Genomic DNA, 27716 nt, shown 5'->3' with positions numbered 1-27716 from the left:
AATTAGTGACAACGTGACCTCAAAAGCGAGCATACATATAAAAGCACTGTGCATATCAAACAGCAGGAAGCAATTGCCAACATACTGCCCAGACTACCTCTTCCGGTAGTGTAAGGGGTCTGCTGCGCCTTGGCAACCAGCTTCCATGCTCGGTATTGACCACCGTCTTTGCCACACCCATAATCAGGGGCCACAGATTCATGTATGAAGCACATTCTGAGAGACTTCCGCCTCCGCGGTATTCCGGCAAATCAAGTCAATTTGTTGAGAGCGGGCAAGTACACACATCATCATTTCAATGATCGCGGTGTGGTGAAATGTGAATTGCAAACCAGTCACTGGAGATCAAACACAATTCAACGTGTGGATTTATCCATACAAGTCTCGACAAACAGGCTAGCTACAAGTCCATGCAGGCAGGATAGGACAAAGCAAGACGCGAACACACACCGGTGTGGGTTGCCCTAAAAGCAATCTCACCCAAGGGAATCCAGACAGGTCCCATCATAACACTAAGAAGTAAGCTAAACCATACACAGCCACCTTGATTTTTCCTCCACTTGTAATGTGCATCAAAAGCAGCCCCAATTGCTTTTAGTTGTGGGCAACGTACAGAGGGTTAATAGAATTGAAGGGGAATGTCAGAATAGGTGATAAATGAACTAGCAAAAACAAAAGTTGTCAGTGTCTTACAGAAAATATATTACAATTTCTGAAATCTGCGAGGACCTGGTTTTACGACTTCATGTAGTACTAAAACTTCAGACATTGGTTGTAAACCTGCAACACCCCTTTCCCCCTCCCCCTCCAGCGTCCCTTCCCCTACCTCACCAGCACTCCAAAGAAAGTGCTGGATGTCTGTCAGTGAGTGTTGAAAATGCAGTGCCTGATGCTTAATGCATCAACGGATTTAAAATTGTTTGAGTAGGCATTTGCCAGCCACTGGCATAAACTGAACTAAAAGTCAGCTGGAAAATGGAGCGATTACCTGGGGATATGATAGTAGTGCCTGGCAAATATCCAATACATACAAGACAAAACTGCTGGCTTGGTCTATGGGTTTTACTAGGATTTGGAAACGGATACATCAAGTCTCTACAACATTCTTGGTTGAGATTATAGGACATTTACAGCGGTCATGATCCCATTTACTAAGCAGACTGGTTGGCCAAAGTTTGGTACAAACTTCACAGACCTAAATCAAAGATGGCAGGAGGGTGCGTTTAGGGCTGTGAATGAGTTAATGGGTGGAAATTGCCACAAGGATCGGCATGCCATCTCCCTCAACTCACTGAGGAAGTTGATTAATAGGGAGACATATGCACAGTTGCCTCAACCCCCCCCCTCGCCCCCCAGCTATCCAGAAGCAAGACTACGCCTCCCAGCAACCCTAGCCAGCATAGTGAAAAATGAGGGATCATAGAATATCTGGAAAAGAAGGTTGCAAATACCTGCATTAGCTGAAGCCAACTACATTCCGTCAATGGCATCCTCTCCATTTAAAGCCACAAGACTGCGTCAGCCCCCCCCCCGCCCCCAATCAATCAACTCGCTTAGAAAAAAAATAAACCACCAGAAATGCTAGTATTCATGCAAATCCACATATTCTCACCCAAAATCGATATGATACTATGGTTGGTGGCGGTCGGGAGGGGGCTTGGGAGGGGTTACCCAAACGTAGGCATTATAATTAAGCAGAGAACCTTACATGAAATGGGCTTTAAAGGAACAAAACCAATTTCAAACCTTTTTTTGGCTCAATATTTCACAAATAGCAGCACAAATGCCCAGGAAAGGTGGATATCGCACACAAGGGGCAATACAAGACCACTTACAAAATGTATATATTCTTGGCCCGTGCCATATGGTGAACGGCACCATTGGAAAGCAAAGCGTTGCAAACAAGTATTTGATCTTTTATCAGACATGAGCAAACCAGTACGGATGGATAGGATGGGTCATTAGATTAAGTCTAGTGTATTCTGTGGCAGGAATCAACACCAACCAAACAGTGGCAATGCCAACAGTTTTGGCTTTTGTGAAGGCATGGAATAGGCATTTACCAGAGCTGACATAAGGGTACCACCTGGCCCCCAAGATGTTCATGCAGGAAATGGTGGTAGCGCGGCATATGATATGCCCATCTACTGTGCCAGTGCACGTTATAAACTGGCCTCATGGGTTTCTGGTTTACAGTAAAAGACAATGCATACCAATACAATCAATAATCATTCATAATTTAAATGTTCTACAAAATGTGTATATATTACACTCACACTTCAAATCAATCACATGGATTACCATCACACCTATTAGAGCCGAGTGAAATTAATTTAATCAAAAAAAATAAACCAGCAATGCGTTTGTTAATGTTCTGAAGGACCCACTATAAATTCTTTCCCAGAACGATTTCGATGACATAAAAGCAAGACCATGAACAAAAAAGGGACCAAAGTGAGCAATGTGTAGGTCATTCAAAACAAACCACCTCAAGTGCCTTAACTGCAAAACCTGCATTTTGCCTGCAAGAGTTCCAATCTCACACAAACGCAATCACTTTTTTTTTATAAAAAAAGAGATTAAACCTTTCATAACTATGTTCCTGTGTTGTGAACTTGTAAACAGAGTCAAACACGCGACTCACTACGTATCTTAACAGGCTTCAGTGCAAGGAAGTAGCTGAACGCACATATTGCACAAGTAACCCATTTAAAACTGCAATTACCATTAACTAAAAGGATTTAAGAAAAAAAAAAAACATTAACTCAAAAGTACACAACACAGAAAGGCCAGAAGATATCGTGAACACCAATACCATTTCATACAAATTCCTAGTGCTCCATGGAGAACAAGTACAGGTACCCACCCAGCCAGCCCTACAGACCAGGAGCAGTCCTAATCTTTCCCAGAGTGGACGAGGAGCTCCAGGGCTGGAACTAAAGAGACCTCAATTGACAGTATCAAAGCGCCAACAAGCCACCTTACTGATGTGGTTCCTATCTAACGCTAAGTCGTGGTGTCTCTAACAACAAGTCCCATCGGGACACAACCACACACTAATACATGAGCGTACATTTCTATAGTTGGATATATATATTGCTTTTATTTTTTTGTCATTAGCTTAATGCAGCAACACAGAACCCGCAAGAAATCCTGAGCAGAGCTTGCAGATATGTACATGCAAACAACCTTATGTAACTGCAGGAGCATTTAGGGGACCTGACAGAGCCATGTGTGACTAACCGTTTAAGAAAATTACAGACAAGCCTCACAGCAAGAGCCGAGCCAAGTTAAATTCTGGCTGGACCAGAGCAAAACGTGAGAGACAGGACCCCGCTGCCAAGGCCACCAGATACGAGTGACTTTCCATTCACTGAACGACAGTAACGCCAGCGGCAATAAATGCAAATAATTCAGAGCGGCAGCGCTCCAAATCATGGTCTCCGAACACATAATTAATTAGGATAAACTCCCACCGAACTCTTGAAAGGCCTAACTCCTTCCATGCCCAAAAGAAACGCAGGCCCAGACAGCAAGTTCAAACTGCGGTTTATTACAGCCAAAGCCAACAGGTAACAGAACAACGAACACGCTCCTAGATAGTCCAGCAAACCCTGGCTTGCATGCCAGTTGAAGGCAAAAATATATCACAATGACGCCATAACCTGGGCCCCTATCGGACATGCGGATTGGGTGTCGAGTAGTATCAACCTATAGTGGACCATATATTTGTTAGTTGATGGTCCTCCCATGTCAGGTGGCTGGCCTGAACAATCCCCTTCTACAATGTTGCAGTTCGAGGGTGTTACCATTGGTTCTTGCCCATAGGGTCCTACGCTGCGATTGGTTAGAGCTAGTCGCCTCCAGGCATGGGATCCGAAAGGTTCTCCGTTTGAGGTGTACCTTTAACACAACTATGTGTCTGCATTGTAACGTGTGTGCACCACCTATGCCTGTGAAAGCACTCGTTCTGGTCATGCACACGCCGCTTCTTCTGTAGCAACTTTGTTGCAAGCCATTGTCTGACTGTGGGAGACTGCTCCAATTTCCCAGTTGCTATTTTCGGTTCACCATCAGCTCGGCGGGTAACGTTTCTAGAGACCATGTTTGGGGCTTCTGGAGCTTTACTGGGCAGATGGGACTGCAGTTCAGGGAAAGGAATGTTGCTTGAATCTCTGTGGTCTTGGCAGCAGGGCCGGTCCCACACGGTTGCTCTCCATTGCGCTGAACTCCGCTCAGCTTAGCCTTGCCCAAGACGATTGTGGCTGAATGTAATTTTCCTAAGCCATGGTATGGATTCTAATATTGTATGTACTTATGTGCTACTCTACAGTATCCATAGGTTAGTTGTATATGGCACTGCCAGTTCCCTCAGGTGCCCCTGCAGCTCCATAGTTTAGTTTGCATGCACGCATCTGCAAGCCAGCTCAGGATCTCTTGCTTCTTGCGGTTGCTGCGTTCAAACTAGCATGCAGGCAGTATGTAGGTGTATTTGTCTCCAGTTTATAGAACTGCATGCATGTGTTCTTAATGTATTTGGGGTATACAGAGGCTTCTCATTCACTTTGGGCAACGTTTGTACTGCTCCTGGGTTATAGGATCCGACAGAGTGGGTGCCTATCCACGCATTATTTTATTATGGGGCACTGGGAATCGTACGAGCGCTCGTAGTTCTTCCGGTTTGAGAGCCTGGCAGGAGGAGAAGCAGGGGTGGTATTCAACCGTCCCCAACGTGACTCAGACGGTGGAAAGAATCCAGCGCTGGCAAAGGGAGTTGATCCTACGCAACCAGGCAGAAGCATGCAACAACTCATCCAAAGGATCCTCATCACAAGGATCTCTTCCTGTCTGAAGCCTGTCCGGAGGCACCCGAGGCCTGGGCCAAGGACTCTGCCCATTTTCTGGTAAGCCTGCCCTGACCCTGCAGCTTGCCCACACCTCCCCAGAACCTAACCTTTCCACCTAATCCCTTTATGCGGTACACCTCGTGGGTGCCTCTGCTTTTCACTGGACAATTGCTTGCTATCACCTGGTCCATTGGTATATAATATCTCACTATACTATTTAGCACATTTACCAGTATTGCTTATCTGCTTTTACTGTATCCTCTTGTGCAGCCAACTGCTACCTATTATTCCCTGCCACCATTTAGCCTCTGCCTGCCCCACTTAGAAAATCGAATTTAGGCATTGTATTTTGTTGAATTGTGACCCACTTGTGAACTGCCTCTGAACTACCTAGCACTAGTCGCACAATCCCCCCCAACCCCCCCCCCCATGTCATTTCTGTCACATACCAGCTGCACACACCAGCTACACAGCCACTATCATGATGCCCAAGAGTGTACCTCCCAATCATAGCATAGTTCACTCTCCCTGCCACACTCCGCCCAGCCAGCCTAACAGCTCTCACTATAATGGCCTCTACGCATCCCCACATATTCCTATCACACCTCTCAGCGCTCGCACTAAATTCACATGCCGCAGCACCAGACTACAACATTACACAGTCTTGGCCACCTAGCTTAGCCACCAGACTCCGCAATCTCAGAAATCGATCACTTCCTAGGTATTTACTCTGCTCACCCACACCCATCACGACTAGAAACACCAGATTAGGCACCCGCACTGCACCACAACCCCATACTAAGATGAGAATAGGCACTGCCCCTCTCCCCCCACCACCCCAACATGCCTCTACACTACTTCGCACTAAGCCCCTCACTACCACAACAAGTACACTTCACCCCATACTAGTACAAACACATCAAAGGCACACAACACCCACCTCTTAAATGTGCACTACTGAACGTACGCTACCCTACCTGCACATACCCTTGAGATAAATGATCTACTATCCACACTTAATCTGGACTTCGTATGCATCACCGAATCCTGGCTCAATGCCTCCTGCCCAGCCATAGCACTAGCCCTACCCACAGGCTACACCATCCTTAGAAAAAAGATAAATGTGATAGATTGGAGGAGTTGCCCTTATCCACAAAGGCTCACTATCCAATTAACAGACCATAGGATATCAGCATTACCACCCCATGTACTATCAGCCAAGCTTACGCTCTCCCCCAATAATCTAATCAACATCCTATACAGACGGAGCGGACTCCCAGCTGACTTCCAAGAGCACCTCTCCCATCGACTCAGCAACAGCATTAAAAGGTCCTCCAAAATCCTTCTATTAGGAGAATTTAGGATACAATGTTCCTAAGGATAAATCCGCCACAACCCTAGCTAAAGAAGTCGCAGACTTAGGTTTCTCCCAAGGAGTCCTCACCCCCACTCACTCCAAAGGCTGCACCCATGACTGTGTCATGGATCACAACTGTGCATCCAACATTACCTCAAACACCGCCCTTCCATGGACGGACCACAACATGCATCGAATTCCTCATCCCCACCAACCCTAAACCTAAGACTCTCCCCCACACACCACAATAAGAAATTCTAAAAAAACTCAACGCAGACAACTAGCGTCACCACCTTTCTCTCAGGACCCAAATTATACTATCAGCTATATTTAAATGATGCCCTCACCAATGCCATAAACTGTATAGCGCCACTTAAAAGCAAGAAGGAAAAAAATAAATCCATTTCACTGCAACTCTTGGTTCTCAGAAGAACTCAAAACTCCCCCTCCCTACATCCCCCCCCCAAACTTAAAAGCGTCAGTTGCTTAAAACTGGCAAACTGATCCGAGTGATCTAAATAAGAGACTCTTCAAACAAATAACCCTCCAATATAAAAAAAGCCATCTTAGCAGCAAAATCCAACTCCTTCAATGATAGGATCTCAAGGGCCAACTCCAATGCTAAAGAACTATTTGCATCTTTAATTAATTAGTCACTCCTCCGGCTACCGCTGACGAGATAACTAAAGAAAAAGCCTGGTGTGCCAGCATTCAGTCCGCCATGCTCAACAAACTCCTCCAGAACAAAATCCAAAACCACTGGAAAGCCCTCCCAAACCAAAAAACCAACTGCCCTACACAAGACAAGCGTAGTAATCTCAATCACGCTCAATTCTCCTTCAGAGACGTCACTGAACCTGAGGTCCTTAATCTCATTAAAAACCTCAAACCATCCCTCTGCAAAGCAGACATTTGCCCTCCCAAAATCATCAAGGAATGCGCCAATGACCTAGCACCCCTGATTACTGCCTTCATTAACGCATGTTTCCAAACAGGAACTGTCCCAAGCCATCTCAAGTAAGCCTGGGTGTGGCCACTTCTAAAAAAAACAAAACCCACACTTGACCCAGCGCAACCCACCAACTACAGACCGATAACGACAGTCCCGTTCCTCCTAAAACCCCTGGACAAAGCAGCTCACATCCAGATCCAATCATACATAGAAGCTAACTCTATACTAGGCAAAAGCCAATTTGGCTTCTGTGTCGGGCATGGAACAGAATCCGCCTTATTAGACCTAAAAAAAAAATAAATAAAAATATTAAAATTCTAAAAGCCTAATCTCACAGATCATGGACAAAGGCAAACCTGCCTTGCTCCTCCTTCGATATATCAGCTGCTTTTGACCTGGTGAATCACCACTCACCCATGCAGCCCATTTCTCTAATCAAGCAGCATCCTGGATCACTTCCTTCCTTGAAGGAAGAGCCATGAAAGTCTACGCTGACACAGTTAACGCAGATCCTACCACTATAAACTGCCCCAAGGATCTTGTACAGCCCCCACCCTCTATAACTCTTCACAAAACCCCTCTTCGACCTACTTGCTCCATGGGTGTTGCATATACAAACTATGCCGATGACACTCAAGTACTTTTATCCCTATCTGGACTCTATCACCAAGACGCCACAGCCCTTCACAATATCTATGCCACTATCCAAGCTTGGATCGCAATCAATTGCCTCTGTCTTAACGGGGAGAAGACAGAAATTCTGGGCCAGACAAACACATTATCGGAACTAAGCCCAAAATAAAACAACTTCAACATAGACAACTCAACCATCTCTGTATCATCCTGTCAAGACTCTAGGTGTTCACATTGATGCATTCTATCGATGAACAAATACGTCAGCGCCATAGCCTATGCATCAGCACCAAACTCATCAATGCCATTAAACCCTACTTATCCACCCCAAACCACTTGGCCATAGCTAGAGCAACTATAGGAGACAAACTCGATTATTGCAACACCCTCCTAGCTGGCACCTCCGCCAAAAACATTCAGACTGCAAACTACACAAAACAATGCCCTCAGAGCCGCCATGAGCATCCCTAGAAGAGACCATATATCCCACCGCAGACGTGAAGCACGGTGGCTCCAGGTCAAAGACTGTATTACTCTGAAAATCCTCACCATCTCATCAACAAAACCGCTCCAGCATACCTATCTGAAGCAATATCAAGGACCACATCCACTCGCCCCACCAGAGCTCAGTACACCAACCAGCTACACAAACCACGCATAAAGAGAGCCACAGTGGGAGGACTAGGCTTCTCTTATATTGCACCAAAACTCTGCAACTCACTCCCTGCCAACCTTAGAGCTGAAACTTCCATCTCTGTCTTCCGCAACCACCTCAAGGCCACTCTCCTCGACTAGCAAGTGGAGGACTGCCTCCTCCACTTCTGCTATGTATATTGTAATATGTAATATATATATATATATAGCTAATGACCATGTAACTTAGTAACTAAGCTTTGTTCAGTAACAAGGTCTACGATGTCCTCGGGCTGTTGTGCGCTTTATAAATACGAATAAAGCAAAACAAACAAGCAACAGTGTTGCACAAAGCACCCTCATAAAAAGGTGGTACACAACACACAAGTTACAATGCTGACACATAGTCGTTCTCATTGAGAAGGTACACAGAGCTGAGAACCTTTGCAGATCCCAGTTCTGGGGAGGTCAGCTCTAACCAATTACAGTTCAGGCTCCTAGGGGGTGGGAAGCAATGGGCAAGAACCAATAAAACCATCACACTGCAACATTGTTAGAGAACAATTTGGGGGATGGACCAGGCCAGCCACCTAACATGAGAGCCAGAAGATTAACATGTATAGTGTCCACTACAGGTGGACTATTACTCTGTTCCCAATCCAGTAGTGCAATAGGTTTTCTGGAGAGGGGCCCCAGGTTGTGATGTCACTGCCCCACCCTCAGTTCCCAAAGATTACCCAATAAAAATATAACACGATTTTTCCAATAAGACAAAATATAACATAACCCACCAGCAGCACTCATCTGTGGGTGCCACCATCAGAAAATCTACCATACAAAAAAAAAAAAAAACAGAAAACCCAGGCAGAACTTTCACTAGCCCACTGGGATGAAGCCTCTCCATGTGCACACACCACTTCAAATCATGCTGGCTAAGAATTATCACTCACCAATGACATACCGGGCAAGAGCATATTCGGATGCCACTACGTCAGCAGATGGAATGAATTGGACTACCCAGAAGAGCACTTTCTGTGACACAATGCCATCAGTGGGTGAAATAGCATCTCTCTCTTTAACAGCGATACAACTATCACAGACTTAACACTCCGTGCTTAATACAATACAAACCTGTAAGGGCGGAACCAGACACCAGCTACCTTGAAGCTGAACCCAAAGTTCCAGCAATCAGACTATGCTTAACCGTGGGCAGCCCTGATGTAATATTCCTTGTTTGTGGCATCCCAGATCCTGGCAGCAGATTAAAGTGTAAGGGGTGGCTGCTGGGACTCTACAAGTTATACTTGACTAGACATATTGCATTATATTATATTACATTTTGCTTAATTGCTAGTGACCAAATTCACAAAAACTGGACCTTGGGTGCATCATCGTATATGACTAGGTTTCCCTCAAACAAGTTCCCTATGGGAAGGCATGAAATATCTCCAGGGGGGCGGGAATTGCTGCTTCAATAAAGAACCCTGCCGAGACAACAAATGAGGCGCCTTAATTATGAGAAACTGATGCAGAATAGACATGAAAGTTGGGCAGAGTTAAGGTAGTCAAGACCAGCACCAATCCACAGAAAGGCCCCACCATGATTCTCATCCTGTTCCCCACCTGCAGACAAAGCTCTGTGGGACTGACAAATCTAGACAACATACTAAACCAAACCCCTTGCAGAAAGGGGCCAATCAGCTGTGGTAGACCGTTTAAAAAAGGGTGCGACAGTCTTTGAAGAACCATTTTTAGACTACAGAGCGATTTCACAATGAACTTGTGGGCATAGTCTGCCCCAAAGTTCCAAGAACGAAGCAAGCACCCTCCTCCCCTCACTACCACCCACCACCTCCCCCAATTCATCTGAGGGAGACATTGTGTGTGATGTGTGATCTGACAAGACCTGCTGCAAGCCGAGGCGACTGGATCAAGAACCGTCTCATTGGAGGAACAGCTGATCCAAATGCTAGTAACCTTCCAGCCAGGTAAAAGGTGAACAAGGATCCACCATGCCCCTGGGGACCGTGGACAGTGCCCCCAGAAACCATACGTCGAATCTGCTCTGGGGACTGTTCACTCAGATCCATTTGAGTTGCTGCAAGCACCTAGTGCAGCCACAAACACTCACCACCTTTTAAATCCAGTTTTGCTCTTGAACACACACACATCGCATCTTCGGACCATTCCGCCCCCTCCCCTCAACTGTTATGATTGAGGTGATCACTGTAACATGACAGCACCAGTAGACAGTCTTGACGCAAGCAACATTGGGAACAGCACAACCGACTCGCTCCTTCGTAAAGCATCCAGAAGCCGGATTCGATGGCCAGCACCAAGAACAAACCTGGGTCTCTTGGAGTCCATGGCATGCCCCAGTACACTAATGAGCACCGTTATGACAAATCACTAGTGTTTGAAATGGGTGGCTATTAAGTGCTGTTAGGGACAGTTTTTCTAAAGTTCAACTTTGGGCTTCATATATCTGAGGCAGTACAAAAACTCCACTTAGTATAAGTCTGTACCACCTGAGAACATTCGGTAGCGTAGACAGAGCAGCCAGGGTTGTAGCATACATATGGTCCATTTAAATACAATTAGGCCGAGATTTATCTTGGGAAAGTAAGTACTACAATATAAACAATTATTTTTAAAAAAGAATTTGAAAACTCTTAAGGTTTACAAACCCAAGTAAAATATTAATCAGCCGTCAAGGCGAGTCAACCCTACAACGCATTTAGAAGCCATTCTTGGGGAGCAAAACCACAGTTTTAGATTACAATAAGTAATTCAAGGGTAGTAGACCCTACTGGTTATAATCTACAGTGTTATGCAGAGTCACTTACTTATACCAACACTGGTTACAAGTATCTCTTGCAACCCCTTCTGTCAAGAGGATCCGTTTAAAAAGGGAGTAACTTAACTTGTATATTATCTAGTGGCCTAAAGCTTCCTCAAAGATAAATATAAAGGCAGTGAAACTATTTTAGACATGCCCTACAGCAAGTACAACCCAATAACAGTTTAAGAAAAGCACCAGCTATTCAAGGTCGGCATAAACCATTTGTGTTTAAACTATTACACCATTTCTAAGCATAGGAATATACAGTTTCACCAATGATAGGAGTGTAATTAAGTAAGAATTTAGGATACTTTTCACAGAACTACTAGACTGTTTTAGAAATGCTCTAGGCAGAAAAACCCAGAGATGCACTTTAAGAACTCCCCATTATTCAAGGTAGGTAAACGGATTGGTAAGCAATTAAGAATAATAAAACCATACCAACATAATTACTTTTAAGAAAAGTGGGACCAAAATGTATATACTTTCAAAGGCGCAACCAGCAACTTAAAGTTACATACTTTTAGACACTTACATTCTATTTTCAGAGATGTAAAGTACTTTTACATGCGTTACAGTTGTCAAAAAAAAAAGCTTCATCTTTTGTAGTCCTTCCCTATTCTATAGCGCAAGTTCTCCCAGAGGCAGTAAGGGGACCCCAGTGGTCTAGGAGCCAGCCGTAGGCAGGTCAGGATAGGGTTCGGGTACAGGAAAGTGCGAGTTCGAGGATATCGTCAACAAGTATTAGCTTCAAGTGTTCAGGGACTTCACAGATGGCTCCCTATGTGTTCCAGCATTAGACCTAGGTGAATGCTATGGGGGAAATTAGCCTCAGAGGATGCACACAAGACTTACGTATTACCCCAAGCCAACACAGTACCTTATGGAGAAAGGAAGAGCTTCTGGGTGGATGCCTTTCGGATGCAGCAGCACCTGACCTGGGCCCTGGATTCTTTGTTTAAAGACAAAAGGAATGGACACTGGATGGGAACTTGCAGCAGTTGCCAGAGGAGGCTTCCAAAAGAGGACACTTCCTGTTTTTTTGCATCTCTGGATTTGATGCATTTACAGGATCCAGATGAAGGACGAATATCGCCAGTCAGATTCTCTTCACTCTCTCCGTCCTGCACTTGGGGCTTGTGTCTCTGGAGATCTAGCAGGATTCGGACTTCACGAAATAACCTGCACTTCACGAAATAACCTGCACTTCACTCAGTCTAGAGGTCCACTGGTACTGCAGTGCACAGCCAGGAAGTTTCCAGCACGTGATGGGATGGCTCGTTTTGCAAGTCTGGAGACTAGTGGTCTCAACACCTCGGCATAAGAGCTTAATTTTTCGGGCCCCCCCATGAAGGAAGGGTTGCATCAAGCTTCTGTTACACAGCAGGCTCTTCGGTCGTTGGAAATCGCTAGGAATATCTTTTCTTCACTCCAGATTCCTCTCCAGTGGTCGACTTGTCAGCAGCTTCCAGAATATGAGTCTTTATCACGAACTACAGTACAACTCTGCAGATTCTCTCTGCAGTTACAGAAAGGGGCGGTCTGGCTGTCCAATTAGGACAGACACCCCCTCCTCAGCCCCACCCCCCCTCCCCCTGTGTGGACAGGATCCCTTCAGGAATGGTGAAAGACAAGGGTTGTCAAGTTTTGGACGCCTGCCTCCCTTTCTGCCTTTTCACACTGAAGCCTCTACAGGGAATACACAGGATTCACACCAAAGACAAAACTTCAACCGGGTCCATTTATTTGAATTTGTAAAGCGCACTACAGCCCATGGGCATCGAGGTTCCTACCTAGAACAGCAGGCAACGAAAACAATCAAATAAGGAATGACGAGCCCACCATTCTAGCAGGCAGATTTGACAGCCTGCGAGTAATAATGACTAATAGTGGCTGTGACACTGCTTTAATGACATTAAGTAAACTTGCATATGTAGCCCACTTCATTTCAGTAAAAAATTGCATCCCCCAGAAGTCGACATAAGGGGGGGTGGGCCGAATCAATGTATAAAATGTAAAGGGGATGCAAATCCCACTATACCTCGGGAAACAGTAGTTCACCCAAGAATTAAGAGAATTGTAAAAAGGAGCCAAACGGGGCAACCCAGCTTAAGGCCAAACGTTACAGTAAACTAACGCCAATCACACACTATGGATGGACATAAAAGTCACCCATAAAAAGATTAAAAGACTAGGTAAGAGGGAAAAAGATTCCTACTCACCTAGGAATAAGAAATATCGCCACAAAGTGCAGCAAAAATCTGGTGTTGAGACAGGTTAGGAAGATCACTGCAATTAACATCTTACCCAATAGGCACCTTTGCCCTTTTTTTACCCCCACAGACCATGCCCTATATTATTATTAGACCATTGAAAATGCCAACATTCAGACTAGAGATAAAGTATCCCCTCGCGCACACACACACTTCATTTCTACATGAAAACTTCCGGGTCAATGGGTCACATTTTGCACGAATGTTTGGATAGAGCAGATCAATTACTTGCCAAATTTGAACATTGAGGTATTAATTTTAAAAGGGGATTTGTCTAGCAAGAACGCCATTGCATGGAATCCAGAGTTCAAAACACGTCCCTCCTTAGGGGCTAGTCTTCAGGTACTGTGCCAGCGCTGGCAACTCCCCCAGTCAAGCGACCGGTGAGCAAGGGCCCAGAATCATTCATTTACAACCTGTGCTAAACCGCCCAAGCCTCACATCCAAAAAAAAAAAAAAACAGACACTGCGTGAATAAGTCTAGTGATTTGCAGACACTTCGAGAATTGTGACACATTAAGGAGCAGAACAGTTGGGAGTTCACTGCTATTGCTCATAAGGGCATTGCTCAGAACCACTAGACGCGTGTCAAGCACAAAACGCCATCGTTCTTCGGTTCCTAAAATACTATTTGCCTTTTATTTCGTTATCACAAGACTCCGTCCTGCGCTCCCCACACCAGCGGCAGTGGATTCGGTTCCTTGACCTGGGCTGTCGCTCTACCCGATTAGACCCAGGGCAAAATGTCAATTTCCAGCACTGCAGTTAAGCATGGATTCCCTGCGCATCCCACTCATTTAGAAGCGCCTCAGAATATTTTATTAAGTGCACCTTGAATCCTAAATTTGTGTTTTATCATATTTAGTCCAACATTTTTAAAAACGGCTGTAACTGCCCGAAATTGCAGGTTTATGGCTTCTTTCCAAGCAACTGTGTGCAATTCAGCTTTACATCCAAAGACTACTACAGAGCTGTACAATAAGCTACACTGCAGACTAGCTGTGAGGTGCTCATGGACACAAAACTGCAGCCATTTGTTTAATGTTAATTAGCATATGGATTCCATTAGACCTCTCAGCCAATCAGAACGCAGTCTATAATCTCCGGTATAGGCGCGATTCGGGGCATGCACACTCGAAGTCCCCAAATTAACGAACAGCAAGGAAACAAATAAGTTCACGGTTACTAGTTGCAGGTTTCTTAAACCTAACTTGTAAATTGTGTGCCGACAACCCCCCCCCCCCAGCCAAAACACTTTACTTTAGTCGCACAACTCGTCCCCGTAGCCACAGACCAAGGGAGGGGTCATAAGTATGGGATAATGACACCCCCGCAAAGTACTGTCATCTATAGAAAGCCACTTAAAGCAAGCATGTATCGAAAATGAAGGTACTCGTTCAAAGTCTGCACAACGCAGTGGTCGAAGTGGACAGGAGCGGTGCTCTTTTTTTAAAAAATGTTTTACCGGTCCTTTTAAAGCAAACATTTCTGGAAAAGTTGCGTTTTAAAATAAAACTGTAGAGAGACTTGCACTGCACGTTCCCTTAAACAGCAAGTGCACTTTTTTTTAATATCGTGGGAGGGGGCGGGGCGCGCCAGCATGGAACATAGTTCACTACTTCTTTTTTGAACACTTCGACTGGAAAAACGTCGTCCCTGTAAGAGTTGGAACACTCTTTTGGATATCGGTGATCAAGGGGAACACACGCAACATGGTTAGTTCCCTGTCGTGGAAGAGATGTGGAAGCGATGGAAACATATTCACACAAAACAACTGGCTCTCAGACTCCAAGCTGAAGTGAAGTGGAACGCAAGCCCACAGCTCAAGCCCACAGCTCCCCCGATCCGCCATGACTTGCACTGAGCATTAAGCTGCAATTGTCGGTGCAACACAGCTGCATTTATTCGACCATGATGAGAACATTGTTTGCCAACAAGCTTCAGGCTGGCACAGCTGTACGCACACAGTGAGTTACATGGGACAGAGTGTACACATGCCACGCTAAAGAAAGCTTTCAAAGAACGAAACGGACAGTATATTACACCAACTTATCCGTCTAGTCATAAACACCCAGGAACCTCAATGCACCTAGCAAGAAGCGTCAATTCTTAAACCTGAAAACCGTGCATGCTAAAATGCAAGGGTGACCGGAGAAGGCAAGCCAATGTGGAAGCCGCTGTAATGGTTTATCTGGCCAGACCACAAGTATTACCACACAGAGAAAAACGAGATTACCCATTTCTATTGAGTCTTTATCTTCGACCTTGGGTATTACTCACGATATAAATTAAGTAATAAGCGTTCATAGCGATAATATTGCCTACCATTCCCCACCACCGCTAGCCTATTGCAGTGCAAGACCAGTGCTAAACAAGAGCTGCTTGGGAGTACTACTCTGTTCGTGCAATAACCAAGAGCAGTGTTGTAGAAGCTGTGCAGCGCACCAGTGCATGTTCAATTGGCACCAAGGCACAAATTGCCCCAGCGCACGGGCGGGGGGGAGTTTGCAACCTTTGGCACTACAGATGTTTTGGACTACAAAACCCACCAGCCCTAGTCACCCAGCACAGTCCATTGAGGATTTAGTCCAAAACACGAGACGCATAGCAGACACCTCCCCTAGCGCAATGCATGTTGGCATCCAGTCAGTGATATTCCAAGTTAGATCACCTGGTGCAAACAATCCTTGTATATTTTTGCAGTAGGGCAATGTGTACAATAGCTGATATTGCACTTGCACCGATGCAGAGTTTCTGTAACATGGCAACCAGACGGGAACTGAAGGAAACAAGACTGCTTGGGAAACCCAGCTCTACCGCTATTACTTGGTTGATCTGCCAGCAGGTCACGACTGGCAGCACGTGGACAAAACAGTAATAACTATTGCTGTACAGACCATGCTGCACTAGTATAGCTTCAGAAACAGTCCCTTTGCACAAACGACCCCAAAGGACAGTGACGTAACTGGGGCCACTGCATCCCCGCCATCCACAAACCCGCCCCCCTCCCCCCGACTAAACAAATAAAATGTTTGAACTCAAGAGGTCTCCCCTCCACCCCATGACATGGAAGCATCTAAGCTGGAGGCCTCCATGTCATGGGGTGGGGGAGCTCTATGACTTCAAAAAGAAGCCATTTCTTTTTGAAGTAATAGGGCTCCCCTCCCACCTCATGATGCATGAGTTTGTGAGTGTATGGTGAAAGGGTGCACATTTGAATGTATGGGTGGCTGCCTGCATGTGCCTGCATGGTGAAAGGGTACACACTTATGTATGAGTGGCTGGGTGTGCTTGTGTTCAGGGGCACAGTGCTAACCCTTCAGATGTTGTGAGGAGTGGCGGTAGAGGGGGCAAACTTATTTGTGTGGGGAATCCAGCTTTTTTATGCATTCTAAAGAGACTATTTGCGTGCAGCTTCAATGTTACAAGCAGTTCTCATTACGCCTGAAAGCACCCACTTCTGGACTGCTGTGAGAATAAGCAGTGTCCTCTCTAACCTTCCAATCTCTTCCCTGGCATGCAAGTACTAAACCCACATCAAGATTTCAATTGCCTAAAGTATGCAGGTACCAACAGTGAAATGCTTTATGTTTACAATTGCTGGGCCTCTGTTAACAACGAAACCCAGGTGCCGTTAAACATTGGTGTCCTGTTCTGTAGGTCAGCCAGGTCGAGTCAACATAGACCTAAATTTCAAGGTGTGGGGGTGGGAGGGCTGAAGCCCAGTCAGCTCAATGGTGTGCACCGCTACTTGCGTTTAATGCCTTGGTTACTTATTGATTATGTTAATCACTCATAACCCTATTCTTCCTCGTCCCAATACTTGTATATGAGGCACTGACTCTTACACGAGTACTGGGAAGAGGTAGAGGGACATGAAAGGAATGCATGGTTTAGCTACCTGTAATCTGCATTACTCCTATGTCCCACTCTTCCACATCCCAGTACTTAACTGTGATGGAAGGAGCAGTATCCAGTAATATGGTCGCCGGAAAATGGCAGTTTTTACAAAGAAATTACGGCAAAAAGACTATTACCAGGTAAATTTGTTTCCATTTATACCCCACAAGGGGATCGGGGTGTCCCATGCTCCCCTTCTGCAGTATAATGGGTCCAAGGTGTCCCCCGCATCCATTACATGGATCGCAGGGGGCCACACCACAGCCTTTTTGCAGCGATTTTCTTTAAAACTTCCATTTTCGTGGCGACTATTACATGGGACCCAAGGAGCCTCACATGTTAGGCATTGGGACAAGGATAATGAATGTGGAGGTAATTCTGGTGTACAAGCTGATTTGTGGGAGGGGTTGGGGCGGGGATTGTGCAATATCGTAATGGTCATCCATGTCCAGGCTAAGCAGGAATTAAGATGTGCCATTAGTGGCTAGAGAGGCATGTTGGTGCAGCCAGTCTAGTAATTTTAGTTTGGCTTCACTTTTGTACTGGGCATCTCTGATCAAGCATTCCTAAGTAATTACATGGCTAGACTGCCATTTGTGTGCTGCCAATTTACCAATGTCTTACTGAAGCACTGTATATTTTTCTGGGCATCTGTGATAAAATAACCATGGTTAAGAGTTATTACTTCGACTGGCCTTTTGGTGCAACCCGTCTAAGTGTCTAAATGTGGCCTGGCATGCTGTACTGTAATGTGTTATTACGGGTCTACATTGTGCAGCCAGTTGGACAGGTTTTCATTGAGGCATGGCATTTTTAATAGCAAAGCATTATACGAAAGCAGTAATGTTCTTGTGCAGAGTTAGTGACTTGCATGTATTGGATTTTTGGATGGGTGCTATCCTACAAAACAATTGCAAACACTGTTAGCAAGAATTGAACTAACCCTGTGTGAGACTACACAACCCTTGTCCCCTTGGTATTAGGTAACCCACCTTTTGGTATAGACCTGCACAACACAAGTTGTTAGTGTGACTGAGCAGCCAGGCTTCTCTCAAGAGGGGTAAATGTGAGCTGTAGATATGTAGCAATGAAGTCCACAAATACAAGTAGCCAAGTAACACTTATAATCAAGGTTTTAGTTATATTTAATAGTAGTTTTTAAATAAGCATTCTTTAATAAGGGCAAAGTCTGTAACAATCAAATATACTTTAAAATACTTTTCGCAGAATCAACACAAACCTAGTAGATGCTTCTTACACACTTCCTACTCCCTGAGGTGGCTTCACTAACTAGGACAGTAATGGCATTTATATATCACTAGTAAACTTGTAGATTCTGAGCTTTGCAGAAAGGGAAAAAATGTTAAAACTGGTTCTGTGAGCATTTTAAATCTTCCAATGAAGTCTGGACAGAAAGGAGCAAAGTCAAAAGGACTAGAAGAGGAGCCAGGACAGCCAAAGTCAATTGGAGCACAGTCCATGGAGCTGAGGCACTACTTAGAAAGCAAAGTCCTGCACAAAGTTAGAGAGCTTGTTGAATTACAATAGGGTCACAAGCTGTTCTTGTGAAGTGTAGAGCTGAAATCAACTCTAGCAAAGTAGATACTTCAAGTCTCAACTGAGAAGAGCAAAACTGACGACACGAGGGAAGCATCTCCAGTTAGAAGAGTGGCCCAGCTGGCTTCTGTCTGGTAGCAGGGAATGCAGATCCTGGGCTTCAGTCGTGGGGACAAGAGGGAGGACATCTGGAGGACTCCTGTGGCAGCAATTCGGAGGCAGCTATGGGCTCTTTTCAGGTCAGCAGCACTGCCGTTTCAGCGTGTGGCAAACAGCACCACCGAAGATCTTGGATACTGGTTGGGCTTCCTTCACTCTTATGAAGAGACTACAGTTCTGGCTATACTGCTTCTGTAAGGTCCTGGGGAGACTCCTGGAGCTTCTGGCCGGATCACAGACGTTGCACTCTACTATGGGCTTCTCAACCCCTGGCACTCGGTTCCTGCACCAGCAAAGTACAGCCAGTCGGGGAAGGTGGTGTAGTGGAGTTAGTTGGTCCCACTAACCCAAGGGAAGAAGTCGTCTCTTTTGTCGATAAGAAAAAAAACACAATAAATAAAATAAAAATTAAAGCTTCAGCTCAGCAGCAGGGCTTCACCGGGCAGTTCAAAGGTCCAAGAGGATTAAGCAGGCTTCGTTCTTTGTCAGGTTGTTCTTCCCAGTGATCGACTGTCTCGAGTCTTAAAACCCTCACCTTTTAAGCAGGTTTCTCCCACACAGCTTATGTCACTCAACCAGCAGGGTGGCCAGCCAATCAGGGGTAAGTGCATTCAGGCATTCCTAAAGACAAAAGACGGGAGTTTCAGGAACTTCCCTCACTTCCTGCCCTTTCAGACACACTGGAGCTAGGGAGGTGTGTTTCAGTATTGAAGCCCGCCAAAGGCAAAAACGTACAAAAGGCTCAAAACCAGGCTTGGCACGTAGAGTAAAACCCAAGACAGACCTCAAACAAAAAAAAAAACAAAAAAAATGTCAATAAAGAAGACTGGGCTGTTTTGACAAAATATCACCCATGGGTGCTAGCTATACTGCAGCCGAGCGGTAGAAAAGCACAATGGTAGGAAAATTAAACACTGCTACCAACCATTTAAAGTAGTGAGAGTAACAAAACATATGTTACATGAGTAGGTAGGATAAGGGGCTACTAAATCACTCCCTAGCACTCCACATAAAATGGTTTGTGCTGGACCTACAAAGAGAAAAGGTAAGTAAATTTAACTTCACTATTCTTGGGAACAGTAGTTCACCCAAGAAAAGGAATTTAAATCTTATCAGAAATCTAAAAGGATTGCTCTGTGGCACAGAACTGAAGGTGCAGTTTGTCGCCATACAAAAAGAAGATGCCTATGGAGTTTGCCAGACTCCAAAACCAAAAAGGAAACGCATAATCCAAATCAGGACAAAACACATGAGACAAAAAAGGGCTCACTCAATCCAGGGTAAAAAAATAAAGTCCAGCAAAAGAGCTGGGGGTCTCCAAGGTTGAAGGGAATTAGCTCAGAAATGAGAATTCACCCCAACACACTTTTAGCCACTTTCTCAGAAATTGTGCTGTATAATGCATTAAAACACATTTCTATTTTTCTCCTAGTGTAGTGTGCGGCGTACCCCTGAAGCAGCACGTTCGTGCATATTGCTCAAGCGTGGTAATCTAGGCCAGCCCAGAGTGTGGCGAGGCACGATTTTTTGTAGAGTTAGGGGGCCTCAGCATGGCTCACAGGGGGGGGGGAATTTTGCGTTATGCCACTGCCAGAGGATAGTTGTGTTAGTACGCCTGGAGTGATGCGACAGATGCACGTCCTGCGCGATAGCCTCTAGAAAACATGTCCCACCCCAGAGGCCTTTAGGACTCTGCAAAGTTTTCAGTACACCAACACAAGATATCTACATGCAGTGAATCTCTGAGACTTTTTCAGCATTTAACCTGGAATCCTCCCTAGACAAAAACGCTAGTTTAATATTTCTCAAGCAGAAAGAAGTATGCGTTTCCTTAAATGTCTGATCCTTGGGTAAAGCACCTACAAAAAGTAACTATTTAGCCAACAGATTTTTCGTGGTCTATACATTCTGGATAGTGCTTAGAAGGTATTTTAGATGCAGTTTGCTTGCTTAGTCAATGACTTATTTTGACGGCACGATTGTGGCCCTCAATAGATGTGCTGGCTTCTAAGAGGGTGACTACTAAACAATTAACTTCCCAATTTGGGGAATCCTCAGGGGTGACAAGGGTGTAAAGGTAACTTATTGGAAAGAAAATGAGTAATTAAACATTTAGAATATGCAAAACACGGAATTAGGATTATCATAATTGTGTAATTGTATTTATTTACACAGTGCTTATACACAGGTGGAGTACTTCAAAGCGTGAAGGAAACAAGGGAGTACAGTAATAATTCTTAGGCTTTGAAGTTTCCGAATGATGCAACAGAAAAACTAGCATACTACGCCTGACAGCGTTTCTCCTAGTGCAAATGCATGAAGTGTTACAGTTGTGACCAAGCTAGGGAGGGGGTCAGGGGGGGGGGGAACAGGACAAACTTACTAACCCTAGTACATTTAGGTCATGCATGCGTACAGACGGAAGTACAGGGAGGGGGCCGAGGGAGAACAAACTCATCCAGTCCAACAGGGCCCTGGGTTGAGTGCTGAGAGGTTGCCCCACTCGGAAGCGTGAGCTGAAAGTGCAGTAATGCTGAACATAGTGCAGTGGACCGGAGGCAAGTGCAAAAGGCTGGCAGGGGAGCCTGGGACCTATAAGGCTCTGGAGGTGAACCAGGCAACCAGTCAGCAAAAACGGAGCAGCGTTAGGGAGGGAGGAAAGCGGGGAGAAAAATAGGAGTTTAGCAGGAAGAGGGAGAGAGAAGGAGGGCGAGAAGAGGAAGGTCTTGGAGGAGTTTCTAGAGCTTGAGGTGCAAGACAGAGGCAGGAAGGCTGTTCTAGAGGGAGGCACATGCAGAGGATGAAGAACTACCCTAACTCTGTAAAAGCAGCTGACGCGCAGAGAGTAGGGGGACGACGAGCAGAGGACTCTAGAGGGAGAGTATTTAGGAAGAGGGTTGTAGATAGTGCGGGTGCGGGCCCAGAAAGCCTTGTAGATTATGCAGAGGGGCTTGAATTTGATCCGTGCAGCTAGGGAGAGCCAGTGGAGGGATTTCAGCACCTGAGAGATGCAGTCCCTGGGCTCGAGTCCAAGGATGGGTCTTGTGGTTCTGTTCTGGATGAGTTGAGAGTGTAGGGAAATTGAGAAAGAGGCTGTTGCCTAGAGAGAACCAGGGCTGTCGAGGTGGTGAGCCTCTGGGAAAAGTGAAAAATGTAGAATACCTCTGGAGGAGGTGCAGTTGTAAGTGGGATTTTCTTTTTGCTGGAGATGTCTGAGCTGTGAGAACCGAATGAGAGTGGAGTCGAAGATAACCCCTAGGTTTTTTGCCGCACTGGTAGGTGAGGGTGCAGGGCCAGCCAGTCTGAGAGTGGGAAAACAGGAGCAAGGGTCCCAATGAGGAGGATCTCTGTCTTACTGGCATTCAGTCAGATTGTTAGCAGCACACCAAGACTGAAAGGGAGCTGCGTGTCATCCACATAACACTGAAAGTTATAGATCCTGTGGGCCAAGGGGGCCATGTAGATGTTGAAGCACCAGGGGAAAGGTTAGATCCCTGGGGGACACCACAAGTAGATAGAGTGTGGTAGAGGAAAGAAAAGACCCAAGGATTGAGCTGCCTCATGGTGCGAGTATGTGTAAAGGATAGGGGGTCCAGGTCATTACAACGATCATGGTCTCAATGGGCGGAAACCCCTTAGAAATAACTGCCATCTTAAGACAGTCACTTGAAGTGGGGTGGGGGTGGAGAGCAATTGAATTCCAGCAGCAGGAGCTTGAAAGTGAAGATTTGACTGATCAAGATTAGGCCTCAAATCCAAAACACAATGCAGTTGGAGACTACTACTCGCAGAAGATTTTTTTATTTAACCATAACTTAACATTCCTCCATCACAACCAGATGATTCAAGAGAGGGTGGGGCAAATAACTACGAAAGACAAGCGTTTAGCACAAGCAAAAAAACAACAAGCATTGCAATGCCAACTTTTGGCTTGTGTAGGCATTTGCCAGGCATTGCAGTAATGGTTCTAACTGGCCATTAACGGTAGCAGCCTTAAAATGAACACATAACTGGACATATGATAGCAGTGCCTTGCAAATTCCATAATAGCCATTATATACGCAAACCTTAACGGTTGGGTTTTTTGCCAGGCATTGCAGTAATGGTTCTAACTGGCCATTAAAGGGATGGTCTAGTAAAATTTTTTATTTCAAACATAGATAGGCCACATTAAAAAAAAAATACTAGCATCCTCCGTTTTAAAACTTCCTATGTAAAATTTTGAGCTATTCAAGCTCAAAATTCGAAAAAGCAAGCACAGGGGCGCCGCCATTTTGTGAAATGGAGGCCCTCCTGTGCTGGCTTTTGCGGCACTAATGAAGGAAAAGCCAGCCAGCTGTAGTAAACAAAGTCTAGCGCTGGGTGGCTTTTCCTTCATTAGTGGCGGGACTCGGAGGACGCGGACCGGAGACCAGAGCAGGAAAGCTGCAGCTGAATCTCGGTAAGTGCTATTTATTTTTTTTACAAAAAATAAGCACTAGCCGCGGTTTTTTTTCTAAGTTTTCCGGGCTTGAGGAGCCCGGAAAACTTAGAAATAAAACCGCAGCTTTAAAAACGTATTTATGTTTGCGGTCGCTTTTGAAGCGACCGCAAACATAAATACAACGTTGTGTTGGAAAACGCTGCGGTTTTTCGTTCCAAGTTTCTCAGGCTCCTCCGGCTCGGAGGAGCCTGAGAAACTTGGAACGAAAAACCGCAGCGTTTTCCAACACAACCGCGTGTGTTTCTGCCTGCTGTGGCTATCACCCAAAGTGATAGCCACAGCAGGCAGAAACACACGCGGTTATGTTTACATGCCGCGTAGTGTTTCTACCTGCAGCTGATTTCCCATTTGGGGCTCTCGGGCTCCCCGTGGGGAGCCCGAGAGCCCCAAATGGGAAATGCTACGTTGTCTGCCTGAATCTTCTTTTCCATTTGGGGCTCTCGGGCTCCCGGAGCCCGAGAGCCCCAAATGAAAAAGCAGATTCAGGCAGACAACGCGGTTGTTTTCTGCAATGCCGCGTTGTGTCTGCCTGAATCTGCTTTTCCATTTGGGGCTCTCGGGCTCCCGGAGCCCGAGAGCCCCAAATGAAAAAGCAGATTCAGGCAGACACAACACGGTTGTGTTGGAAAACGCTGCGGTTTTAAAACCGCAGCGTTTTCCAACACAACGTTGTATTTATGTTTGCGGTCGCTTCAAAAGCGACCGCAAACATAAATACAACGTTTTTAAAGCTGCGGTTTTATTTCTAAGTTTTCCGGGCTCCTCAAGCCCGGAAAACTTAGAAAAAAAACCGCGGCTAGTGCTTATTTTTTGTAAAAAAAATAAATAGCACTTACCGAGATTCAGCTGCAGCTTTCCTGCTCTGGTCTCCGGTCCGCGTCCTCCGAGTCCCGGCACTAATGAAGGGAAAGCCACCCAGCGGTAGACTTTGTTTACTACAGCTGGCTGGCTTTTCCTTCATTAGTGCTGCAAAAGCCAGCACAGGAGGGCCTCCATTTCACAAAATGGCGGCGCCCTTGTGCTTGCTTTTGAGCTTAAATATCTCAACATTTTACATAGGAAGTTTTAAAACGGAGGATGCTAGTATTTTTTTTTTAATGTGGGCTATCTATTTTTGAAATAAAAATGTTTACTAGTCCATGCCTTTAACGGTAGCAGCCTTAAAATGAACACATAACTGGACATATGAAAGCAGTGCCTTGCAAATTCCATAATAGACATTATATACGCAAATCAAAACTGTTGGGTTTTCCAATAATTGTGTTTTAATAGGATTTCAATGAAAGGCACATAATCAAGTAGCGAAAGGCAAACCTGGTTAAGATGTTTTCATTACACCAGTAGTAATTTTAGAGACCAATTAAGCCATTAAATCGAAGAAGGCCGCTTTGAAAAAGCCTGGCCTGAATTGAGAAGAATGTTTGATGTTCGGGGTTGTTAAGGTAGCTCAAAGAGATCCCAGGAACAAGTGTTCTTGGAAAGGAGTGGGTGGAACGGCCATCAGGATTAGCATGCATGGACAGTCAATGGTGGCTAGATAACCAAACGCCTACAAGCATTGTATCCCTCTTCCTATCCCCCTGGTTATACTCGAATTAGTTTTGGCTTATGGGGGGGGGGCACTTCCTAGCCAAAACTATAGTGTAGGGTTCAAGATTTTCCACAAGTTGCCTTAGATCTATAGCATATAGAATATTCAGATCACAATAAGGCCCACTCCACAGCCTTCAGCAGCGGTAACGTCCCTTGGAAAAAAGGTGCGCCCAACGTGTTGCTACCTTGTAACGATTTCCATGATGTTGCGTCATTGCTTCCTTAAAAATTGAAAAATAACATCCGGGATAAAATACAGATCACATTTAGGATGCATTCAGAAATATATAGAATTACAATACATATGCAGGAGCATAACTCACAAGTTAAGCACTACAGTGTATGGTTAAGTTAGAGCAGACGAAGCCCGTCGTACGTACGTTAACTGACACCATGTATAACATTTTCTACAGTGCTTAGAAGCGGAAAGAACCCGCATTAAGCCATTCTACAAAAACGTGCATGAACAGAATCCATGTATGGACTGCAAGGAAACAAACTCCACCCCGGACTGGATTACCAGGCCTCCCCACTCCATGTGTTACTAAACCCTCCGCCTGCCGATTGAGAGAATGGGTCGAGGCGTAGACAGGGTTGAGCCTGAGGGGCAAGGCCCACCCAAAATCAGTAAATGCACCCTCAGCAGCGCTGTGTGGGCATTTACACAAGTTAATAACACCGTGGTGGGCCCAACTACGTTAGTCTCAAGCCACAATTCTAGACAATCCTGTCTACGCCTCCAGGCCATTATAAACGTGGCCTGGCTGCACCCCCCCCCCCCCCAAAGGCCGCAGTCCCGTCCAGCCAGCCTGAGAAGTAGCCCAATCGTAAAAGGGGGCATTTATTAGCGTCACTTTGCGTATGCTTGCTGCGAATCGAGTCTAAAAATGACTCGCGAGCACTTTGGACCAAATCTCGGCAACTTTAACACAATACCCGCACCCCACCTTCTCACAGCCAGACGATCACCACGTCTCCTCAATTTCGCACCCCACTTTCGTATCCATCTCCCCTACTCTGTAACCACGTTGTCCCGCATTCTCTCATCCCACACTAGCAGGACGTACCCTTGCTCGTAATCCCACACACCAATTTACCGCAGCACCCACCCCCCCTTAATCAACTTTCCCCAGTCTCGCACTCCATCTTCGCGTGCATACGCCGCCTTCCAGTTCCACGTTGCACCACGCCAGTTCCCATCCTCAGATCCCGCCGGTGCTCCCACCACCCCCTCGCCACAGAGCGGTTCCTCACGCCCTCCCGGGCCGCAGGCTTGCTGGATCAGTTTTAGGAATGGAATATGTAAATCAAAAGTAATCTACACGTAGAGCCACCCTCTTCCCGCAAAAAACACACATTTCGTGATTTCCTTCCAGTGAATAAACGTCCGCTAGGGTCTACAGATCTAGAACACCTAAGAAACACCAAGGGGGCGGCCTGGGGTTCTCCAGTGTGGAACAACGTGTACGCCCGGAGGGGGGGGGGCGGCAATGGCAGTGCAGGGCCAGGGGGGGGGGTGTTGAGCATAAGAGTACCCGAGGGGGCACACAGAAGGGGACGCAAGCTCACCTATCCTCCATTGCTGCTGGTGCCTGTGTTTTCGTCTGCCTGTTCCTAGCCCTGTCTTCGTCCTATCCAGCTGAAGAAGAGGGAGTGCGGGAGCCGCGCCCTCCAACTGGGAGGAGCTGCGGTCCTGGGCTTTCCGGGAAGGCCCTTCCCCCACATACCGACCACTACCCTCAATTTCCAGGCAGCCGCAGCAGGCTAGCGGCATCCGTCCCCTACTCTACCCATCACGCGCCTCAGCTAGCAAAACGCCCACCAGCAAGTATTACCCGGCCCCGAAGGAAACATACACAGACCCCCACCCCCCAACACGGTGGAAGGGGGAGGAGGGTGGCAACTTTTGATTCTTACACGGGAAGGCACAACCGACTTGAATATGAGCAAAATACCCAGCAAAGCCGCCCGACTCCTCTTCGGGTCGAAACAGTGCATTGTACAGCATTATTCAGAACGAACTGAAAAACAGCACATGATTTAGAGACAGCTCAGGGCATATAACCACCTCGCAGCAGCCACCCTCCAAACTTGCACTGTTAGCTCTGCTGCCTTAATCAAAACGAAAGACCCTTCTTAACTAGCGAGTAAGCAAGCAAACGTCTTCCATAATGTCTCATCGAAATGTTTACTACGCCCGGACCAGGGCAGCGTTGACTGCCACCTTTGTTTTAAGCCCCACCCACATATTTACTAGACTTGTCCCTTATAGACTCGCCCCTTATAGATTTGAAAATTGTAGTAAAATAAAAAGGGGAGAGAGAAAAATCATGCACTTATTTTTAGAACATGCCTATATTCTTTTTTTGTCAGTTTAAAAATGACATTTCAATACATTATGTATCATGTATTTTTTTTTTTTTTTTACCTTGGAATAGTCAAAAGCCATTCTTGCCAACCCTACTAATTTAGGCAGTAGGCTAATGC

At 45.8% G+C, this 27716-nt stretch overlaps 1 protein-coding gene across 1 annotated transcript in view; it reads right to left on the bottom strand.

Annotated features, from left to right (window-relative positions):
* The window catches only part of LOC138566337 (protein SSUH2 homolog), a 167713-nt gene extending 140720 nt beyond the window's left edge, over nt 1-26993 (bottom strand). Inside the window, exon 1 of the mRNA XM_069643478.1 lies at nt 26799-26993. Within this exon, the coding sequence (XP_069499579.1) occupies nt 26799-26809 (11 nt within the window). The 5' untranslated portion in view covers nt 26810-26993. The remainder of the gene's footprint in view (nt 1-26798) is intronic.
* Nucleotides 26994-27716: the final 723 nt, after the last annotated feature.

The sequence above is a fragment of the Ambystoma mexicanum genome, chromosome 2p (genome assembly GCF_040938575.1).
Source record: "Ambystoma mexicanum isolate Mex_15411 chromosome 2p, UKY_AmexF1_1, whole genome shotgun sequence".
In the NCBI taxonomy this organism is placed as follows: Eukaryota; Metazoa; Chordata; class Amphibia; order Caudata; family Ambystomatidae; genus Ambystoma; species Ambystoma mexicanum.
This window is presented reverse-complemented; position numbering and strand designations above follow the sequence as displayed.